The sequence below is a fragment of the Globicephala melas genome, chromosome 20, assembly GCF_963455315.2.
Source record: "Globicephala melas chromosome 20, mGloMel1.2, whole genome shotgun sequence".
Taxonomy (NCBI): Eukaryota; Metazoa; Chordata; class Mammalia; order Artiodactyla; family Delphinidae; genus Globicephala; species Globicephala melas.
The window spans coordinates 46,971,445-46,989,504 of record NC_083333.1 but is presented as its reverse complement, the minus strand read 5'-3'; the positions used below and the strand labels follow the sequence as shown (position 1 = coordinate 46,989,504).

The window sequence follows — 18,060 nt, the reverse complement described above, 5'->3', positions numbered from 1 at the left end:
CCACTCTCCTCAATGGACAGGTTTTGGTCTGAAGTCTTTTCTGCCTCTGCGGTAGTGGTACCACTTACACGTCCATCTACAGCACCCCCGTTATTGGCCGTTAAACTGGGATGGTTCTTACTGGAACCTGGGCCTAGGGCTTTGTGCCCAACTTCAGAAGTATTTAATTTAATTTGTTCCTGCCCCGATGTACTTATATCACAAGATACTAGGAGCTTCTCCTCCAAGGAAGGGCCTAAACAAACAGCATGAAGGATTATTTGTATATAACTGCAAGCTTCTAATTTTTCAACCATCCATCTCCACCCCCCAAATTCTAAAGGGAAGGCCCTGCCACATATAATATAAATTTTGAAATAATTCAAGTCCACATATTTGTCTAGGGCTTGAGACACTTCAGCGATTTTAGAGAACTTAAACATCATTATCTACTTTGAGTCTCAGGAATTCTGTGAGACAGTAGGTAGAATGGTATAGCGGAAGGTGTACTACCTTAGAAATGTGGTGACCTATACAAGATACAGACACTTCTACTAACTATCGCCTATTTCTTCATCTGTCAACCGAGAACGTGTAGATGAGTACATGTCTGCTAAGATTCCTCTCAGCACTATTCTGTGCCTCAAGACACAGTAACTGCCTCCCGCCCCCACAAGTGATAAAACTGAGGTATAGAAATGTTTAAAGATTTGTCCAGGGACAAACTGGTAGTAAATGGAGAACCTGGGCTTCTGACCCCAACGTGCTTTATCACTGAAAGCACTTTCTAAAGCAGCTTTCCCTGGCTCATTACTCTTAAGAAAATGATGGTGGTGATTTCCCCAAACAAGAGGCATCTCCTGAAGAAATCAGTGTGTTCTTAAAGTTCTAAGGTGGTTTAAATAGGTCCTAATTTAGGAGCAGATGTTTCCAATCACTTTTCCAGAATGTGAAGCCCCCAGAATTAAAAAATCTATATTCTTAACTTTGGTGAATTTCAACAGTACTCATATATTCAGGCACATGTTTCTGTGCCAACATCACTGTATTATTCTACTTATATAAGTGAAATAAATTATCCTAGATTATTTAAAAAATACTTTCATTAACAGTCTAGTAGTTACCTGCTTTCTGCATATTGTATGAGGTTGAAGCAGTAGAGAAATACGGAATTTGCCCAGGGACACCATGTAAGGCAACAGACACTGGACTCTGACCTGGAGGGATATACTGTGCTCCAGCCTTCTGAGCATGCAACTGGCCAAGTGGAGTGGTGGGGTGGAAAGACTGAAAAGGCTGGGAAGTGGAAGAAGACCCACATGTGGGAGCTTCACCAGGCCCCTGCATAAAGTCACTGAATTCTTCTTCATCAAGAAAGGCAGGTGATGGGGAGACAGTTTTAGCAGAATGAAATGATGTGGGATAATCTGCAAAATGGAAAACGGCAATGAAACACACACAGAAATGAAAATCAACAGGGGAAAAGAAATTAAGATGTAGTATAACCCCAAAAGAATATAATGGAACATGAATAGCGGAGGTGAATAAGAAATAACATGTAACAATGAACAGAATCATACAATGAATGCAAAACACTTTGATGTCTATTTACAATCAATTTTTTAGTCTTTTTTTTTTTTTTTGCTGTACGCAGGCCTCTCCCTGCTGTGGCCTCTCCCTGCTGTGGCCTCTCCCTGCTGTGGCCTCTCCCGTTGCGGAACACAGGCTCCGGACGCGCAGGCTCAGCGGCCATGGCTCACGGGCCCAGCCGCTCCACGGCATGTGGGATCTGCCCGGACTGGGGCACGAACCCGTGTCCCCTGCATCGGCGGGCGGACTCTCAACCACTGCGCCACCAGGGAAGCCCTAGTCTTTTTTTTTTTTTAACATCTTTATTGGAGTATAATTGCTTTACAATGGTGTGTTACGTTTCTGTTGTGTATAACAGTGAATCAGCTATATGCATACATATATCCCCATATCCCCTCCCTCTTGTGCCTCCCTATCCCACCCTCTAGGTGGTCACAAAGCACCGAGCTGATCTCCCCATGCTATGCGGCTGCTTCCCACTAGCTATCTATTTTACCTTTGGTAGTGTATATATGTCAATGCTACTCTCTCACTTCGTCCCAGCTTACCCTTTCCCCTCCCCGTGTCCTCAAGTCCATTCTCTACATCTGCGTCTTTATTCCTATCCTGCCCCTAGGTTCAGCAGAACCATTTTTTTTTAGATTCCATGTATATGTGCTAGCATACAGTATTTGCTTTTCTGACTTACTTCACTCTGTATGACAGACTCTAGGTCCATCCACCTCACTACAAATAACTCAATTTCATTTTTAGTTTTTTAAAAAAGAGGTTTTATAGCTATTTTGCATTTCATTCAAAAACAGAAAAATGTAAAGCTCAAAATTTCTTTCCTTCTTTTATTAAGTTAGCACTTATTTTTTTCCCTTGAGACCACTAATAATTTACATCAAAGTGGTGATTATTTTTGAAATCCAATTGATCTGTTTATCTGGATAATATTTTCTCAAACCAATATAAATAAGAGAACAAACCTATATGTTGCTGAATACATTTTAGACAGATATATACTGATGATTAAACTTCATTATGCCAGTAAAAAACAATGCATGATGCATACTTGTAATTTTTGATAAATCATGCCTAATCCATACACTTAGCATAGTTCATATTTCATATGAGGATGAAACTTACTGTGTGGGGAATAAAAATTACAAAGGCAACAAGAACATCAAACATATTACCAAAGTGATATTTTCTTGTGCAAAGCATCAAAATAAGGACATCATAAAGTGCTAAGTCAAATAACTCAACAGCCAATTTAAGAAAGTAAACCCTAAGAGCTATGTTTAAAAGATCTTTGCCTCTAAAAGATATAAACATCACTGTGGCTTTTTACCGTTAAATAGGAGATTCACTTATGTAATAAACCTTCTCTACAGGGATTACGTTTAATACTAGGCTCATTAACAATACTATTATTGTTGCTTCTTCACATTTTTAACTTCTTTGTATTGCTTTAACATTTACTAAAGTCTAATGTCACAAGGAGCAGTCTTTTTTAAAAAAGGCTCTCATTTGAAAAATGGGGACACTATATGCTTCTCTTTTGGACCCTTCTCTTTTGGATCCATGAAATAAAGCCTGTAAGCATTAAAGTTCTATGAAAGATGCAAAATGAATATGCAAAATTACTGCCTTAATGAATTTCGGTTAAAAAAAGCCATGTCGTAATGAATCTCAACCCTCCCGATAATGGTTACTGAGACTGTGTATTTAAGCTCTCAATTTGGGTTCTCAGGTCAGTACTGGTAGAAAATAGTAACAATGCAAAACTGACAGCTACTATGGATATACTAGCTGACTGTTTAGGCTAAACCAACTTGTTTTCTTTTCTTTCTGTTTTTTTAGGCTAAAAATTTCTTTCCATTTGACTGGAATTACGTTAATTCTATGTGGTATATATTTTGGCTTAGAAACTCTTGTAGCTATATATATATATATATATATATAATTAATAAGAAGTATAAAAATTATGTGGTACAGTTTGTATATTCAATATTTTAAGGTAAACAGTCTATGGGCGTTTATGCCTCTGGTGGTAAAAAGGCTGGAAACTTTTTACATACTTTAGGCCTAGGTTTAAGACCCTAGCTGGAGAAGCTCTGGAAATTCCTTGGGGAACATCAAAACGCCAATTTATTACTTAACAATGAAGATTTTAAACCATACCCAGTTGTCCAAAGGGGCCATTCTATATGGATAGAAAAGTATGTGACCTAACAATGACCATTCTTCTCTGCCGCCTTCTCCTTTATCTAATTAGGTTCCATGCTGGGTCCAGTTTTACCATTCCAACGACTATACTTAAATGACTTACTGACTAGCTTATTCAGCTTATAATTTTCATTTTTAGGTATGTTTTTCCTTTCTGAATTCATTCTGATTGCTAATATCCATTCCCTTTTCAATATCAGTATATATTTTACTTTGGGGCATATGTTTGTAACGATAATCTGAGTATATAATCTAGCAAGTGAAATTAATAGCACAGAGGCAAAGCTGTCCCAGAAAGTCAAGAACCCGTTACTGTGCCAATATTAGATTATGCCCTCCTGATATCACCTATAAAAGGTACCTATAAAAACTGTCAATGTAATACATGCCTGCAGAAAATAGCACTTGCTGAATGATTTATGAAAACTATTCACGTATTAATGGTATGTTATTCTTGAAATTAGCTGAGAATAAAATGTCAAAATATCAAATTTAAAAAAAGGATGTGGTAACAGTTATGTGAAGATAAGACTCATTTCAACTGCTAAATGTTTAAAACACATGCCAAAAAAACCCCAAAAATATCTCTTTACCCTGCTCTATTAGGTACTTTTCTTTTGCTTATTTGATGGTAAATGAAAATAAAAACTACAAAGGAATGTATTTTAAAAAATAAAATTTCACGAGAAATATTATTTAATCCATGACTTTTTTTAAATTGGAGTTTAGCTGCTTTACAATATTGTGTTATTTTATATTGTACAGCAAAGTGAATCAGCTATACATATATCCCCTATTTTTTGGATTTCCTTCTCATTTAGGTCACCACAGAGCACTGAGTAGAGTTCCCTATGCTATACAGTAGGTTCTCATTAGTTATCTATTTTATACATATAAATCCATGACTTTTTAAAGAAGTCATTTAGAAAATTTGTAAGTTTCATCACATTGAATAAAATATGAACTAGTACATCAAAAGTAAAACTATTTTAAAATAATGAGAATGAAATGGTAAACTCATTTATTACATTTGTTTTTAGTGAATGGATTTTACTAACGTTAACATATTCATTTATACAGAAGATTTACAAGTTGTCATACTGACATTTACTAGAAGACAAGAGGTTTCTTCCCCCCAAGATTGTCTAGACCAGAGCTCTTAACCCACTGTAAATTTTAAAACATCCAAATCTGTACTTAGCTTGAAGGAGGAGTTCAACATTCACTCTCGGCACACACACATAATGGTCAATTAAACACACAGGGACTATAAGTCACCTTCCAACAAAAGAAAAATTTTAAATTAAAACTACCTGGTTTCTTAGGGTGTGATGCCGGAGTAGGATGCATCTTAGCGTCTCTGGAAAACCCATCTAAGTTTCCTTTTATGGCTTCCAAAGCATCATCTCTACTCTTCTCTCCTGTCTGGGAGACAATAAATGTATATATATTTCTTCACTTGTCTCTCACACTTCGTCCTAATCCACGTAAGTTGAAAGAAAAGTGCAAATATTCGTCAATTTACAATATTTTTACCACATACTTCGGATAGTGAATTTTCCAAGTCAGAAAAACATTGACATAAAGCGAAGGCGTAAGACAACACTCTAAAGAAGATTATTAAAAGGCCCATTTAGAAATACTTTAGGCTAAAGCTGTTAGATATTAAGTATCCAGTATTAATGCTTCCCAAGAAAAGATTACAAGCACTGCAAAGGCAGAAAACAAGAGCTGAGAAGATAATGGCTGCTATCCCATTCCCTTCAACAATAAAGTAACTTTACAGAAAAAGAAAAGTCCTTTGCTTTCGGACTTAGACAAAACCAAAACAAATCAACCACAGCCTCAGCTTGCGCTGGTGCCCACGTAACAAAATCCACTAAATGACTGAGAATAGGCACATTCAGGGGGGTAGGCTGTGTGCCGGAATACGTTACCTTGGGTTTCACACTACTCAGAAGTCTGAGCTTTTGCTTCTGCTCTTCAAACTGGCGTCTTTTTCTTTCTTCTTCTAAGAGCTTTTGCTGCTGTTCAAATCGTTTTCTGAAGGAAAAACAATCTAGTAAAGAGCCAGCTTCAGGGATTATCAACTGTTATATTCATATTTCTTCTACAAAGTCATCTTGCATTTCTAGAACTAAAAACTTCACTGATAATTATATCTAATTTTCTGAAGACTATCCTATTTCACCACTATATTAATTTCCAAATACATGAAATAAGTCTAAAAAGTGATTTACCTAAATTATAGACGTGAATTTATTTCCTGTCTAATTTGCAAGGGGAGGAGACAACATTTTACATTCAAAGTAATTACAAAAAACAGAGAGGGAGGTAGACGAAATAAAAACACTCTTTGCATACAAAAAAGAAACTTTACTTGAGGAGGCAGTATCATACATGAGAAAGAGTAGTAGTTCTGGGACTCAGGAGGCCCGAACTCGGGTCCAGGTCTTACTGGTAACTGTGTAACCCAGCCTGACACTTGCTTATTTCTTTGGACCTCACTTTCCCCAGATGTAAAGTCAGAGGACTGAATTACAGGATCTCTAAGGTCCCTTCTGGCGTTAAACTTTTAAATAATAAGAGTATTTTAAAGAGTTTTAAAGGTACCGTAAAGGCACCGAGCTTCAAATCTGCACTACAGATCACTTGACAATTTTAAAATTGATTGCTATCGTGTATCTTTATCCTTGCATCCTGAGATCTCTTACTGCTGCTCCTCGGCAAACTGCTTCTGCATGTCTGGAGTGTACTGTGGGCCTGGAGGACGCATTCCTAGGAATGGTGCTTGTCCCAGGTAAGGCATTCCTCCTGCTGGTATTGGTCCCATTGGTATCCCTGCCTAGAAAAAAACAAAGACTTAAGCTTAAAAAAACACAATTTCTCCTTTTTCTTTTTCCTTTGGCTGCGCTGCACAGCATACAGGATCAGTTCCCCAACCAGGGACTGAACCCGTGCCCCCTGCAGTGGAAGCACGGAGTCTTAACCACTGGACCACCAGGGAAGTCCCCACAATTTCTCCTTTTAATTACTACAAAGAAAAACTGTAACTTCCATAAATTTTCTTATTTTTAATCAATGAACTATATAAAGGCATTTTAATAGAATATTTGATATTATTTATTAACAAACTATATAAATGCATTTTAATACAAGATTCAAAGAACACAGGCTAAAAATGAAAAGCTCCCCTTAATATCTTGCCTCTTCCATTTCCTTCATGTCTTCGAGGGGACCACCACTGCTATAACAGTCTGAGGGCGTGCGTGTAAAATCTTTCAGTCTGTGTGTGTAAGGCTGTGTATGTGTACAACTCACAAGTTATATCTGGTGAGTTTACTGATCCATACTCTTTGAGAAGAGGTATCATATCTTACATGTCTCTGTATTTCCAGCAATAGAGAAGCACCTAGCATATGGTAGTTATTCCACAAATGAGATTAAACAAATGAGATTAAACACGATTTTCCAATATGATAGGACAATGATTATTTTGATATTCATTATCATAGGCTTGGCTATCTAAACTTTCACAGAAAATATCAATAATTAAATGACATATCAATACAACAGTATAAAGTTTACTGAAGTGTCCAGAAGTAAGAATGGTATTACACAACAGCTAACCACAAAATCTAATATGAATAATGATGATGATGATGAAAATGATGGCAATGGATAATTTTTACTGAGTGAAAATTCCTGTGTTATTCAACCTTCTCCCTGAAAAGTTCCCCTTCAGTTCCCTAACTTGAAACTTGGCTGTCCCTGGAAGCCCTCTCATTTGGAGATTGCTACTTTTCTTCCAACATTTCCTGTAGACGGGCAATATTCCTCCTTGCTTCTCCTTAAACCCTTTTTCTCCTCTTTTCCTTCAAAAACCTGAACACATTTTAATTTCTTGCCATCAGACTTCATCATTTACTATCCTAACTTGTTTATGTCATCTACTGACCCTCAACTCCCTCACTCTTCAACTAAAGGCTTCAGAACCTTGCTAAGGTCCATTCTACTCCTAAACTGCTCTTGGTGATGTCAATAATCATATGGATGACTCATCTAACACTGTGGCCTTTCAGGTCTCCTCATCACAATCATGTCCAACATACCATTCCAGTTTCCCATTCCACGGCCACCTCCCCTGATCATCCGCCCCAGTAACTGCATCATCTCCAAAATCTTGATTTTAAACATCCCAACACCTGACCACCACCTTCTATCCTTCCAGCTCATGTACTCCAGCAATTCTCTTATTTCATTAATACCTCCCTCCCATCCATTAATCTTACCACTTTCCCACTGTCCATCATCCTCATCATGTCCTCACTTCTCTTCTTGCTCAGCTTAGACTCCAGGATTCAATATTAAATGCCTCTGTAAACATCCTTAGCTCCCTTACCTCTGGCTTCCTTGGTATGGTCTCCCGGGAAACCTCATTCCTGGTTAGTCAACTAATCACCTTCTCTTATCCTTACAACCAAACCATTTAACCTTGCTGGAGAAAAAAGCCTTGATGATTCACCTTAAATTCCTGACTACAGATCTCAAATGGATCCCCAATGCAGGAGTCTTATGAGGACTCCTACTGTGTAAGATTTCAACCCTTTGACATTTCTTGAGATTTGCTATGGCCCAGCATATTTCAATTTTAATAAATATTCCATGTTTGCTTAAAAAGAAAGTATTTTGCAATTGTTGGGAACAGTGTCCTATTTATCCACTAGTCAAGCTTGTTAAGAAGGTTGTTTAAACCTGTATCTTTACTGATTGTGGATTTGTCTATTTCACCTTGCTTTTCTGTCAGTTTCTGTCTTATACATTTTGAGGCCAGGTTATTAGGTGCATACAAACTGTTAATCTTTCTGGTGAATTTAATCTCTCATCAAAATGAAATATCCTCTTTACCTCCAGGTTTTTAAGGCTTTTTGCCTTAAAATATATTTTGTTTGATTTTCCTTTAACAGAAATCATGTTACTGTTTCCCTCAAATAAAAAAAGTATTTCTTTTGAACTTATCCAAAATACCTTCTTGTTCTGAACCTTTACCGAGACAGTGGAACATTGTTTTAAGGTCTAGAAGTAATATAATATGTGTAAAGCACCTAGAACACTGTCTAGTACATATAAATAAATAACAGCTACGACAGAAATAATTATCTTTATACATTAGAAATATACTTTATACATTAGAAACAATACTAATGACAGAATAGAACACTTTCAAAAACAGTAATGATTCAATTTTTTTCTGAAACAAAATAAGATTCCTCAAGCAAATACAGAATTAAGCAACTAGATAAGAAAAAAGAACACAATAGTTATAGGTATCATTTTACTGTGTTCCTGCCGTATGTCAGCTATAGAACTAGGCATTTACATACATTATTCTCAATATATGTGTAAGATCATCAGAATTAGGGATATTTCTGATAATGATCAATAAGAAGAACTTAGTAATAACACTTATGAAGCCTGTACTATGTTCCAGGGACTTTTCTAAGTGCTTTACATGTACTAATTAATTTAATCCTTACAACAAATCTATGCAGTAGGTGCTACTATTATTCTCATTTTACAGATGAGGAAATTGAAGCAGAAAATAGTTAAGTATCTCACTCATTACTGGCAAGTGTCAGAGCCAGGATTAGACCCAGGCAGCTTCTGGTCCCCAAATTCATGTTCTCCATCATTATGCTATGCTCCCTCTCCAGCTACCAACGACCACCATAAAATTCAAATTTAAAAAAAAAATTTTTTTCTGTTTCTATTCATGTGCTCAGACACATAACTGCTCAATAAATACTAGCAGCCTGGAAGGCTTATGAATGGTTTCTAGTACTTTATAACTGGAATTCCAAGTAATACTGCTTAATTACTAACACTCCCTATTCTAAATCTTGAGTAGTAATGGCTATGCATACTTATTTTTAATCACACTGTGGTTCTCTTGCTGCTAAAAATTAGTGCCAGAGTCCTAGTATTACATTTCTTTTTTTCCCCCAATCTATAATTTAATCAGTTCCTTATTTTTTCCAGTTTTATTGAGATGTAACTGACATATAATATTGTATGAGTTTAAGGTGTGCAACATGTTGATTTGATACACTTATATACTGCAAAATGATTAACACCATAGCATTAGCCAACACCTCTGCCACGTCACATAATTACCATTTCTTCTTTGCGGTAAGGGATTAAAATTTCTTTTTAAAATTTTGACTCAGTTTACTCAAGGCACACAAAACACAAAAGAAACCACCCAAATCATATAGGCTAAAAGACAAAATGAGACATTCCACAAAATAAAGAATGAAAGGAGGTGTTATTATGCATATTACCTTTCTATTTACACAATTCTGTTCTTCAAGAAGATTCAAACTTGCTAAATGGCATTTTGTTTCTCCTTCTCCTGAGAAGTAACTATACATTTCATAGAGTCTAATTTTATACATTCTTTTGAGATCTAGATAAACCAAAAGGTTAAGAGACACTAATCCTTAGCTATACAGTGAGTGAATAACACAGCAAAAGAAATAACTCAGAAATCTGAGATACATCCAATAAACTACTAAGAAGACTAAAAGATAAAGTTCACCCCAAGTTGAAGGCTACTGAAGGCTACTGAAGATTTAAGTAAGTGGAGAGGTACGACAGTAAGACTAAAAGAGTAAAAATGTTGATTTCTTTTTTTCTAATTTTTATTTATTTATTTAATATTTTAAAATTAATTTATTTAATATATATTTTTAATTTTTATTTATTTATTTAATATTTTTTAAATTTTTGGCTGCCTTGGGTCTTTGTTGCTGCGCGCGGGCTTTTTTCTAGTTGCGGTGAGCGGGGGCTACTCTTTGTTGCGGTTCCCGGGCTTCTCATTGAGTGGCTTCTCTTGTTGCAGAGCACGGGCTCTAGGCGCGTGGGCTTCAGTAGTTGTGGCACTCGGGCTCAGTAGTTGTGGCTTGCGGGCTCTAGAGTGCAGGCTCAGTAGTTGTGGCACATGGGCTTAGTTGCTCCGCAACATGTGGGATCTTCCCGGACCAGGACTCGAACCCGTGTCCCCTGCACTGGCAGGCGGATTCTTAACCACTGTGCCACCAGGGAAGTCCCCAAAATGTCAATTTCAATCACAATCACGACAGGTTTTATATGGAATTTGACAAGCTTATCTCAAAATTTATACTGACGGGGATGTGACCATGAATAGCTATAATTCTTTAAAAGAAAAAGGAGGATCCACACTACAAGATATCAAGGCTTATCTTGGGCTAGAACAATTAAGACAGTAAGATGTTTATTGATGTAGAGATAGACAGGTATAGCAATGGGACAAATAGAAGAGCTCAAAAACTAATCCAAAGCATATAAAGAAATTTGATATTACAGAAGTAATCTTAGAAATCAACAGGTAAAGAATGGGCTGCTGGGCTTTCCTGGTGGCACAGTGGTTAAGAAACCGCCTGCCAATGCAGGGAACACGGGTTCGAGTTCTGGTCCTGGAAGATCCCACATGCTGCCGAGGAACTAAGCCCTTGCGCCACAACTACTGAGCCTGCGCTCTAGAGCCCGCGAGCCACAACTACTGAAGCCCATGCCTAGAGCCCGCAAGCCACAACTACTGAAGCCCGTGCCTAGAGCCCGTGCTCCACACAAAAGAAGCCACCACAGTGAACAAATAAATTTAAAAAAAAAAAACAACAATGGGCTGCTGAGAGGAATTCCCTGACAGTCCAGTGGTTAGGACTCCACGCTTCCACTGCAGGGGGCATGGGTTCGATCCCTTGTCGGGGAACTAAGATCCCACATGCCGCACAAAAAAGAATGGGCTATTGATAAATGGTTTGGGGGACAACTGTCTACTCAAATGGAAAATAATAAAATTAGACCCTTCAGCCTCACACTGATACCAAAGAACAATTCCAGGTAGGTTAAGGACCTATATATGAAAAGAAACTTTAAATTTTTTAATAAGAAAATACAGGAGAATATCATCATTACCTCAGGGTAGGATTATGTCTTAGATGAGACACGAAAAGCTCAAACCATAAAAGAAATGATTTATCCATCTGACTTAACTTCTATAAAACATGACACCATAAACAAAATTAAAAGGCAAGCCAAAGTCTAGAAGGAGATATTGACAGCACAAATAACCACGAAGGTCAGAATCCAGAATATACAATGAACCCTTAGAAATCAATAAAACCAAAACAAAGAGCAAAAAATTGGAAGCAACTTAAATGTCCATCAATAGAAGAATATATATTCATGCAATGGAATACTACTAGCAGCTATATGAACAAACTTGGCATCATTCCACAACTGGGATAAATCTTGGAGAAAAACGATGTTAAATGAAAAAATCAAATGCAAAAGGGAACACACGTAAAATTTTAAAACCTAGAAAATATTATATAACATTCATGAATATTCAAACATATATTTAAAAAAGTACAAAATACATAAGGAAACAATAAAAAGTGAATTCATGATAGTGATAACTATCTCTGGAGAAGTAGAGGAAGAAAATTATACCTATATTGTTAAAGTCTTTTAAAAAATGTGAAGCAAATATGGCAGGTTAAAATTTGATAAAAGGATGACATGACTGTTTAAGTAGGAAATCGAAAAGAATCTACACAAAAATTCCTAGAACTAATAAGTGAGTTCAGCAAGGTTTCAGGTTACAAGACAAATACACAGAAATCAATTTGTATTTCTATATACTAGCAATGAACACATTAACACAGAAATTAACAATATAATGTCATTTACAATTACTCAAAAGAATGAAATACTTAGATGTAAATCTAACAAAACATTCACAAGACTTGTATGCTGAAAACTATACAATGCTGATGAAGAAACTAAAGAAGACCTAAAAAAATGGAGAGGCATATCATGTTCATATATTGAAAGAATCTTCATATTAAAGATGTGAATTTCCCCCAAGTTGATATAAAGGTTTAATATAATTCCTACCAAAACTCCAGCAAGAGCTTTTGTAGATCTAGACAACATTATTCTAAAATTTTATGGAAAGGCAAATGAACTTAGAATAGTTAAAACAATTTTGAAAATAATAACAACGTGAGAGGAATCAGGCTTCTATATAGCTAATGAGATTGAACCAGTAATGAAAATCTCCCAACAAAGAAAAGCCCTGCCCTGATGGTTTTGCTGGTGAATTATATCAAACATTTAAAGAAGAAATAATAGCAATTCTTCTCAAACTTTTCCAAAACATTGAAGAGGAGAGAGGTTATGCTAAGGCCAGCATAACCGTGGTACCAAAGCCAGACAAAGACACTACAAGAAAAGAAACTACAGATCAATATCCCTTATGAACACTAACGCAAAAATCCTCAACAAAACACCAGCAATCAGAATTCGGCAGCATAGTAAAAGGACTATAAACCATGACCAATTGGGATTTATTCCTGTAGTGCGAGGCTGGTTCAATATATGAAAAATGATCCATGTAAATACCACATATTCATTTCAATGGATGCAGAAAAATGCAGAAAAAGCATTTGACAAAATACAACCGCATTTCATGACAAAAAACACTCAACAAACTAGGAACAGAAAAAAATTACCTCAACACAATACAGGTTATATATGAAAAGCCCACTGTGAACATCATACTCAAAGGTGAAAGACAGAAAGCTTTTTCTCTAAGATCAGAAATAGGGCAGGGGGGACTTCCCTGGCGGTCCAGTGGTTAAGACTACATGCTTCCACTGCAGGGGGCACGGGTTCAATCACTGGTTGGGGAACTAAGATCCTGCGTGCTGTGCGGCGTGGCCAAAAAGAAAAAAACGAAATAGGGCAGGGATGCCCATTTACCACTTCTATTCAAAATAGTAGTGGAAGTTCTAACCAGAGCAATTAGGGAAAAAAAGGAATAAAAGGCAACCAAGTTATAAAGGAAGAAGTAAAATGATCTCTGTTTGCAGATATGATCTTATTTGTAGAAAATCATAAAGAATCCACAAAAAAGCTGTTAGAACCAATAAACTAATTCAGCAAGGGGGAGGATACAAAGTCAACACACAAAAATCATGAGCCAACCTCACTATAGGGGTGTGGGAGCCAAAAGAGGTGAAGGAATGTCAGCAGAAACAATTAATCTTCCTACCAAAAAAAAAAAAGGCATAAAATGCTCAAAATTAAATGAAAAATGGACTGTTCTAGAACTTAAGAGAAATATATTGTTCAAATATTAAATGGAAACAAAATAAAGCTTTCAGATTGTATTTCTCCCTAAGCACTAAGAAAGTGAGGTATGTACCACTAGAAAAAACTTGACATTAAAATAATGTTTTTAAATCATGTGCATTTCTATACACAAAAAATGAACATCCAAAAAGGAAATTACAAAAACAATTCCATTTACAATAGCATCAAAAAAACCACAAAACAAACAAACAAAAACTTAGGAACTAATTTAACCAAGGAGGTGAAAGATTTATCCAATGAAAACTACCAAAAACTGCTGAAAGAAATGAAAGAAGTCATAAATAAATAGAATCACAACGCATGCTTCATGGATTGGAAGACTTAATATTGTTAAAATGTCAATATTACCCAAAGCAAACTACAAAAGCAATCCCTATAAAAATACTGGTGACATTTTTGCAGAAATAGAAAAACCCATCCTAAAATCCATACTCAATGGGACTTCCCTGGTGGCGCAGTGGTTAAGAATCCACCTGCCAATGGAGGGGACACTGGTTCAAGCCCTGGTTCGGGAATATCCCACATGCCGCGGAGCAACAAAGCCCATGCACCACAACTACTGAGCCTGTGCGTCACAACTACTGAGCCCGTGTGCCTAGAGCCCGTGCTCCACAACAAGAGAAGCCACCGCAATAAGAAGCCCACGTACCACGACAAAGAGTAGCCCCTGCTTTCCGCAACTAGAGAAAGCCCACGTGCAGCAATGAAGACCCAATACAGCCAAAAATAAACAAAATATGAAAAAAAATAAATTAAAAACAGAAAGAAAACAGTATACCAAGTCCTCAAAAAATTTTAAAAATAAAATAAAATTCATACTCAAGGGACCCTGAATAGCCAAAACAATCTTGAAAAACAAGAAAAATGGAGGACTCAGGCTTCCTGATTTCCTGCTACAAAACTACAGTAATCAAAACAGTAATGGTAGTTGCATAAAGGCATATAGACCAATGGAAAAGAATAGAAAGCCCTGAAATAAACCCTTGCATATATGGGTCAAAATGATTTCTGACAAAGGTACCAAGACCATTCTATGGGTAAACGACAGTCTTTTCAACAAATGGTGGTTTTCAACAAAATTGGACCCTTACCCTACACCATATACAAAAATTAACTCCAAATGGATCAGACCTAAAACAATAAAACTCTCAGTAGAAAACATAGAACAGAAACTTCGTAATACTGGATTTGGCAATGCTTTCTTGAATATGACACCAAAGGCACAGGCAACAAAAGAAAAAGTAGACAAGGTGGACCTTCATGAAAATTTAAAAAATCTGTATATTAATAGGCACAATCCACAGAGTAAAAAGGTAGCCCACAGAATGGGAGATAATATTTACACATTACATATATGATAAGGGGTTAATATCCAAAATATACAGGAAAATCCTAAAACTCAACAACAAAAATCTCAGTTCAAAAATGGGCAAAGGGGCTTCCCTGGTGGTGCAGTGGTTAAGAATCCACCTGCCAATGCAGGGGACATGGTTTCAAGCCCTAATCCAGGAAGATCCCACATGCCGCAGAGCAACTAAGCCTGTGTGCCACAACTACTGAGCCTGCACTCTAGAGCCCGTGAGCCACAATTACTGAGCTCACATGCCACAACTACTGAGCCTGCACTCTAGAGCCCGCAAGCCACAACTACTGAAGCTCGCGCGCCTAGAGCATGTGCTCCACAACAAGAGAAGCCACCGTGATGAGAAGCCTGTGCACCTCAATGAATAGTAGCCCCCGCGCGCCACAACTAGAGAAAGCTTGCGTGCAGCAATGAAGACCCAACGCAGCCAAAAATAAATAAATAAAATAAATTAAAAAAAAAAAAGGACAAAGGAACTGAACAGACATTTCTCCAAAGATATACAAATGGCCAATAAGCATGTGAAAAGATTACTCAACATCACTAATCATTAGGGAAATGCAAATCAAAACTATAATGAGATACCACCTCACAACCATTAGGATGGCTCCTATCAAAAAACAGAAAATAAGTGTTGGCAAGGATGTGGAAAAATTGGAACTCTTTTATATTGTTAGTGGGAATAAAATGGTACAGTTGCTGTGGAAAACAGTATGGAGGTTCCTCAAAAAATTAAAATAGAATTACCATGTGACCCAGCAATTCCATTTCTGAGTATATACCCAAAAGAATTGAGAGCAGAGTCTAAAAGAGCTATTTGTACACCCGTGTTCATAGCAGTATTACTGACAATAGCTAAAACATGGACTCAACCCAAGTGTCCAAAGACCAATGAATGGATAAGCAAAGTGTCATATATACATACAATGGAATGTTAGTCTTAAAAAGGAAGGAAATTCTGCAATATGCTACAACATGGATAAACCTTGAGCACATTATGCTAAGTGAAAATAAACCAGTCACAAAAAGACAAATACTGTATGATTCTACTTACATGACGTACTTAGAGTAATCAAAATTATAAAGACGGAGGGACTTCCTTGGCAGTTCAGTGGTTAAGACAAAATGCTTCCAGTGCAGGGGGCGCAGGTTTGATCCCTGGTCAGGGAACTAGGATCCCACATGCTGTGCAGTGTGGCAAAAAAAAAAACCCAAAACCCAAAAAACATAAAGACCTAAAGTATATAATGGTGGATGCATGGGGCTGAAAGGAGGGAAAAATGTACAATAGGTACAGAGTTTCAGATTTACAAGATGAAAAGAGTTATGAGGATGGATGGTGGTAATGGCTGCACAACAACGTGACTGAATTTAATACCACTGAACTGTATATTTAAAAATGGTTAAGGTGGTAAACTTTATGTTATGTGTATTTTACTGCAATAAAGTTGGAGAAAACATGGGAGGAATCAATCTTACATAGCTACTGTAATCAAGACTAGTAGACACGTAAGTCAATGGAACAGAACAGAGAACCTAGAAAAACACTCACATAAACATGCCCAACTGATTTTGACAAAAATGCAAAAGCACTCTGATGGAGGAAGGACAGCCTTTTCAACAAATGGTACTGGAGCAACTGGACATCCATTGGCCAAAAAATAAACCCCAACCAAAGTTTCATACCTTGTACAAAAACTAACTCAGAATGGATCGTGGACTTAAATGTAGAACTTTTAGAAAAAATAAAAAAATATGAGAAAGATCTTCAGGATCTAGGGCAAGGTGAAGAATTCTCAGACTTATAGCAATGCATGTTTTATCAAGTGAAAAACTGATAAATTGGATTTCATCAAAATTAAAATTTTTTTCTCTGAGAAGGACCTTGTTAAGAGGATGAAAAGACAAGTGCTATGGTCTGAATGTTTATGTCTCCCCCTAACTCATATGCTGAAATTCTAACCCCCAAAGGTGATGGTATTAGTAGGTAGGGCCTTTGGGAAGTGATTAGGTCGTGAGAGACAAAGCCTCATGAATGAGATTAGTGCTCTTAAAAACAGATCCCACAGAGCTCCCTAGTCCCTTCCCCCCTGGGAGGATACAACTAAAAGTCTGTGACCTGGAAGAGGGTCCTCACCCGACTATGCTGGCACTCTGATCTTGGGACTTCCAGCCTCTAGAACTGTGAAAAATAAACTTATGTTGTTTATAAGCTACCCAATCTCTGGTATTTTGTTACAGCAGCCTGAACAGACTAAGACAACAAGCTACAGACTGGGAGAAAATATGTACAACTCAACAGTAAAATAAAAAAATCCAACAAGAAAATGGACAGAAGACAGGAAGGGACATTTCGCTGAAGAGAATGTAACCATGGCAAATAAGCACATGAAAAGATGTCCAGCATCATTAGTGTTAAAGAGAAACCAATATGGAGGCTGCACTTTGAATATACCCCTAGACCAAAGGCTCACGGTAACCAAAATGTAACACTGTCCTGAGTTCCCCCAAATGCTGACTCTGACTTTAAACAAAACCTAAGCTTTCTTCATGTCAATGTGACCTTACAGTTTCCTAGCTCATCAGCTACAAACAAGCAATGAAAAGGAAAGTAAGTTTCTAGAAAATAATCACAGTAGAACACAATGTACTCCTTCATGTTTCTAATGAAC

General features: G+C 36.9%; 1 protein-coding gene across 16 annotated transcripts in view; it reads right to left on the bottom strand.

Annotated features, from left to right (window-relative positions):
- The window catches only part of SYNRG (synergin gamma), a 100,300-nt gene that overhangs the window by 65,914 nt on the left and 16,326 nt on the right, over positions 1-18,060 (bottom strand). For 8 of the 16 annotated variants that reach the window (XM_030881896.3, XM_030881897.3, XM_060291198.2 and 5 more), the window contains exons 4-8: positions 6,498-6,628; positions 5,721-5,826; positions 5,097-5,208; positions 1,104-1,406; positions 2-235 (exon numbers count right to left, since the gene is read on the bottom strand). In XM_030881896.3, the coding sequence (XP_030737756.2) occupies positions 2-235; positions 1,104-1,406; positions 5,097-5,208; positions 5,721-5,826; positions 6,498-6,628 (886 nt within the window). The remainder of the gene's footprint in view (position 1; positions 236-1,103; positions 1,407-5,096; positions 5,209-5,720; positions 5,827-6,497; positions 6,629-18,060) is intronic. The other 8 variants (XM_030881903.3, XM_030881908.3, XM_030881911.3 and 5 more) reach the window with 2 other exon arrangements.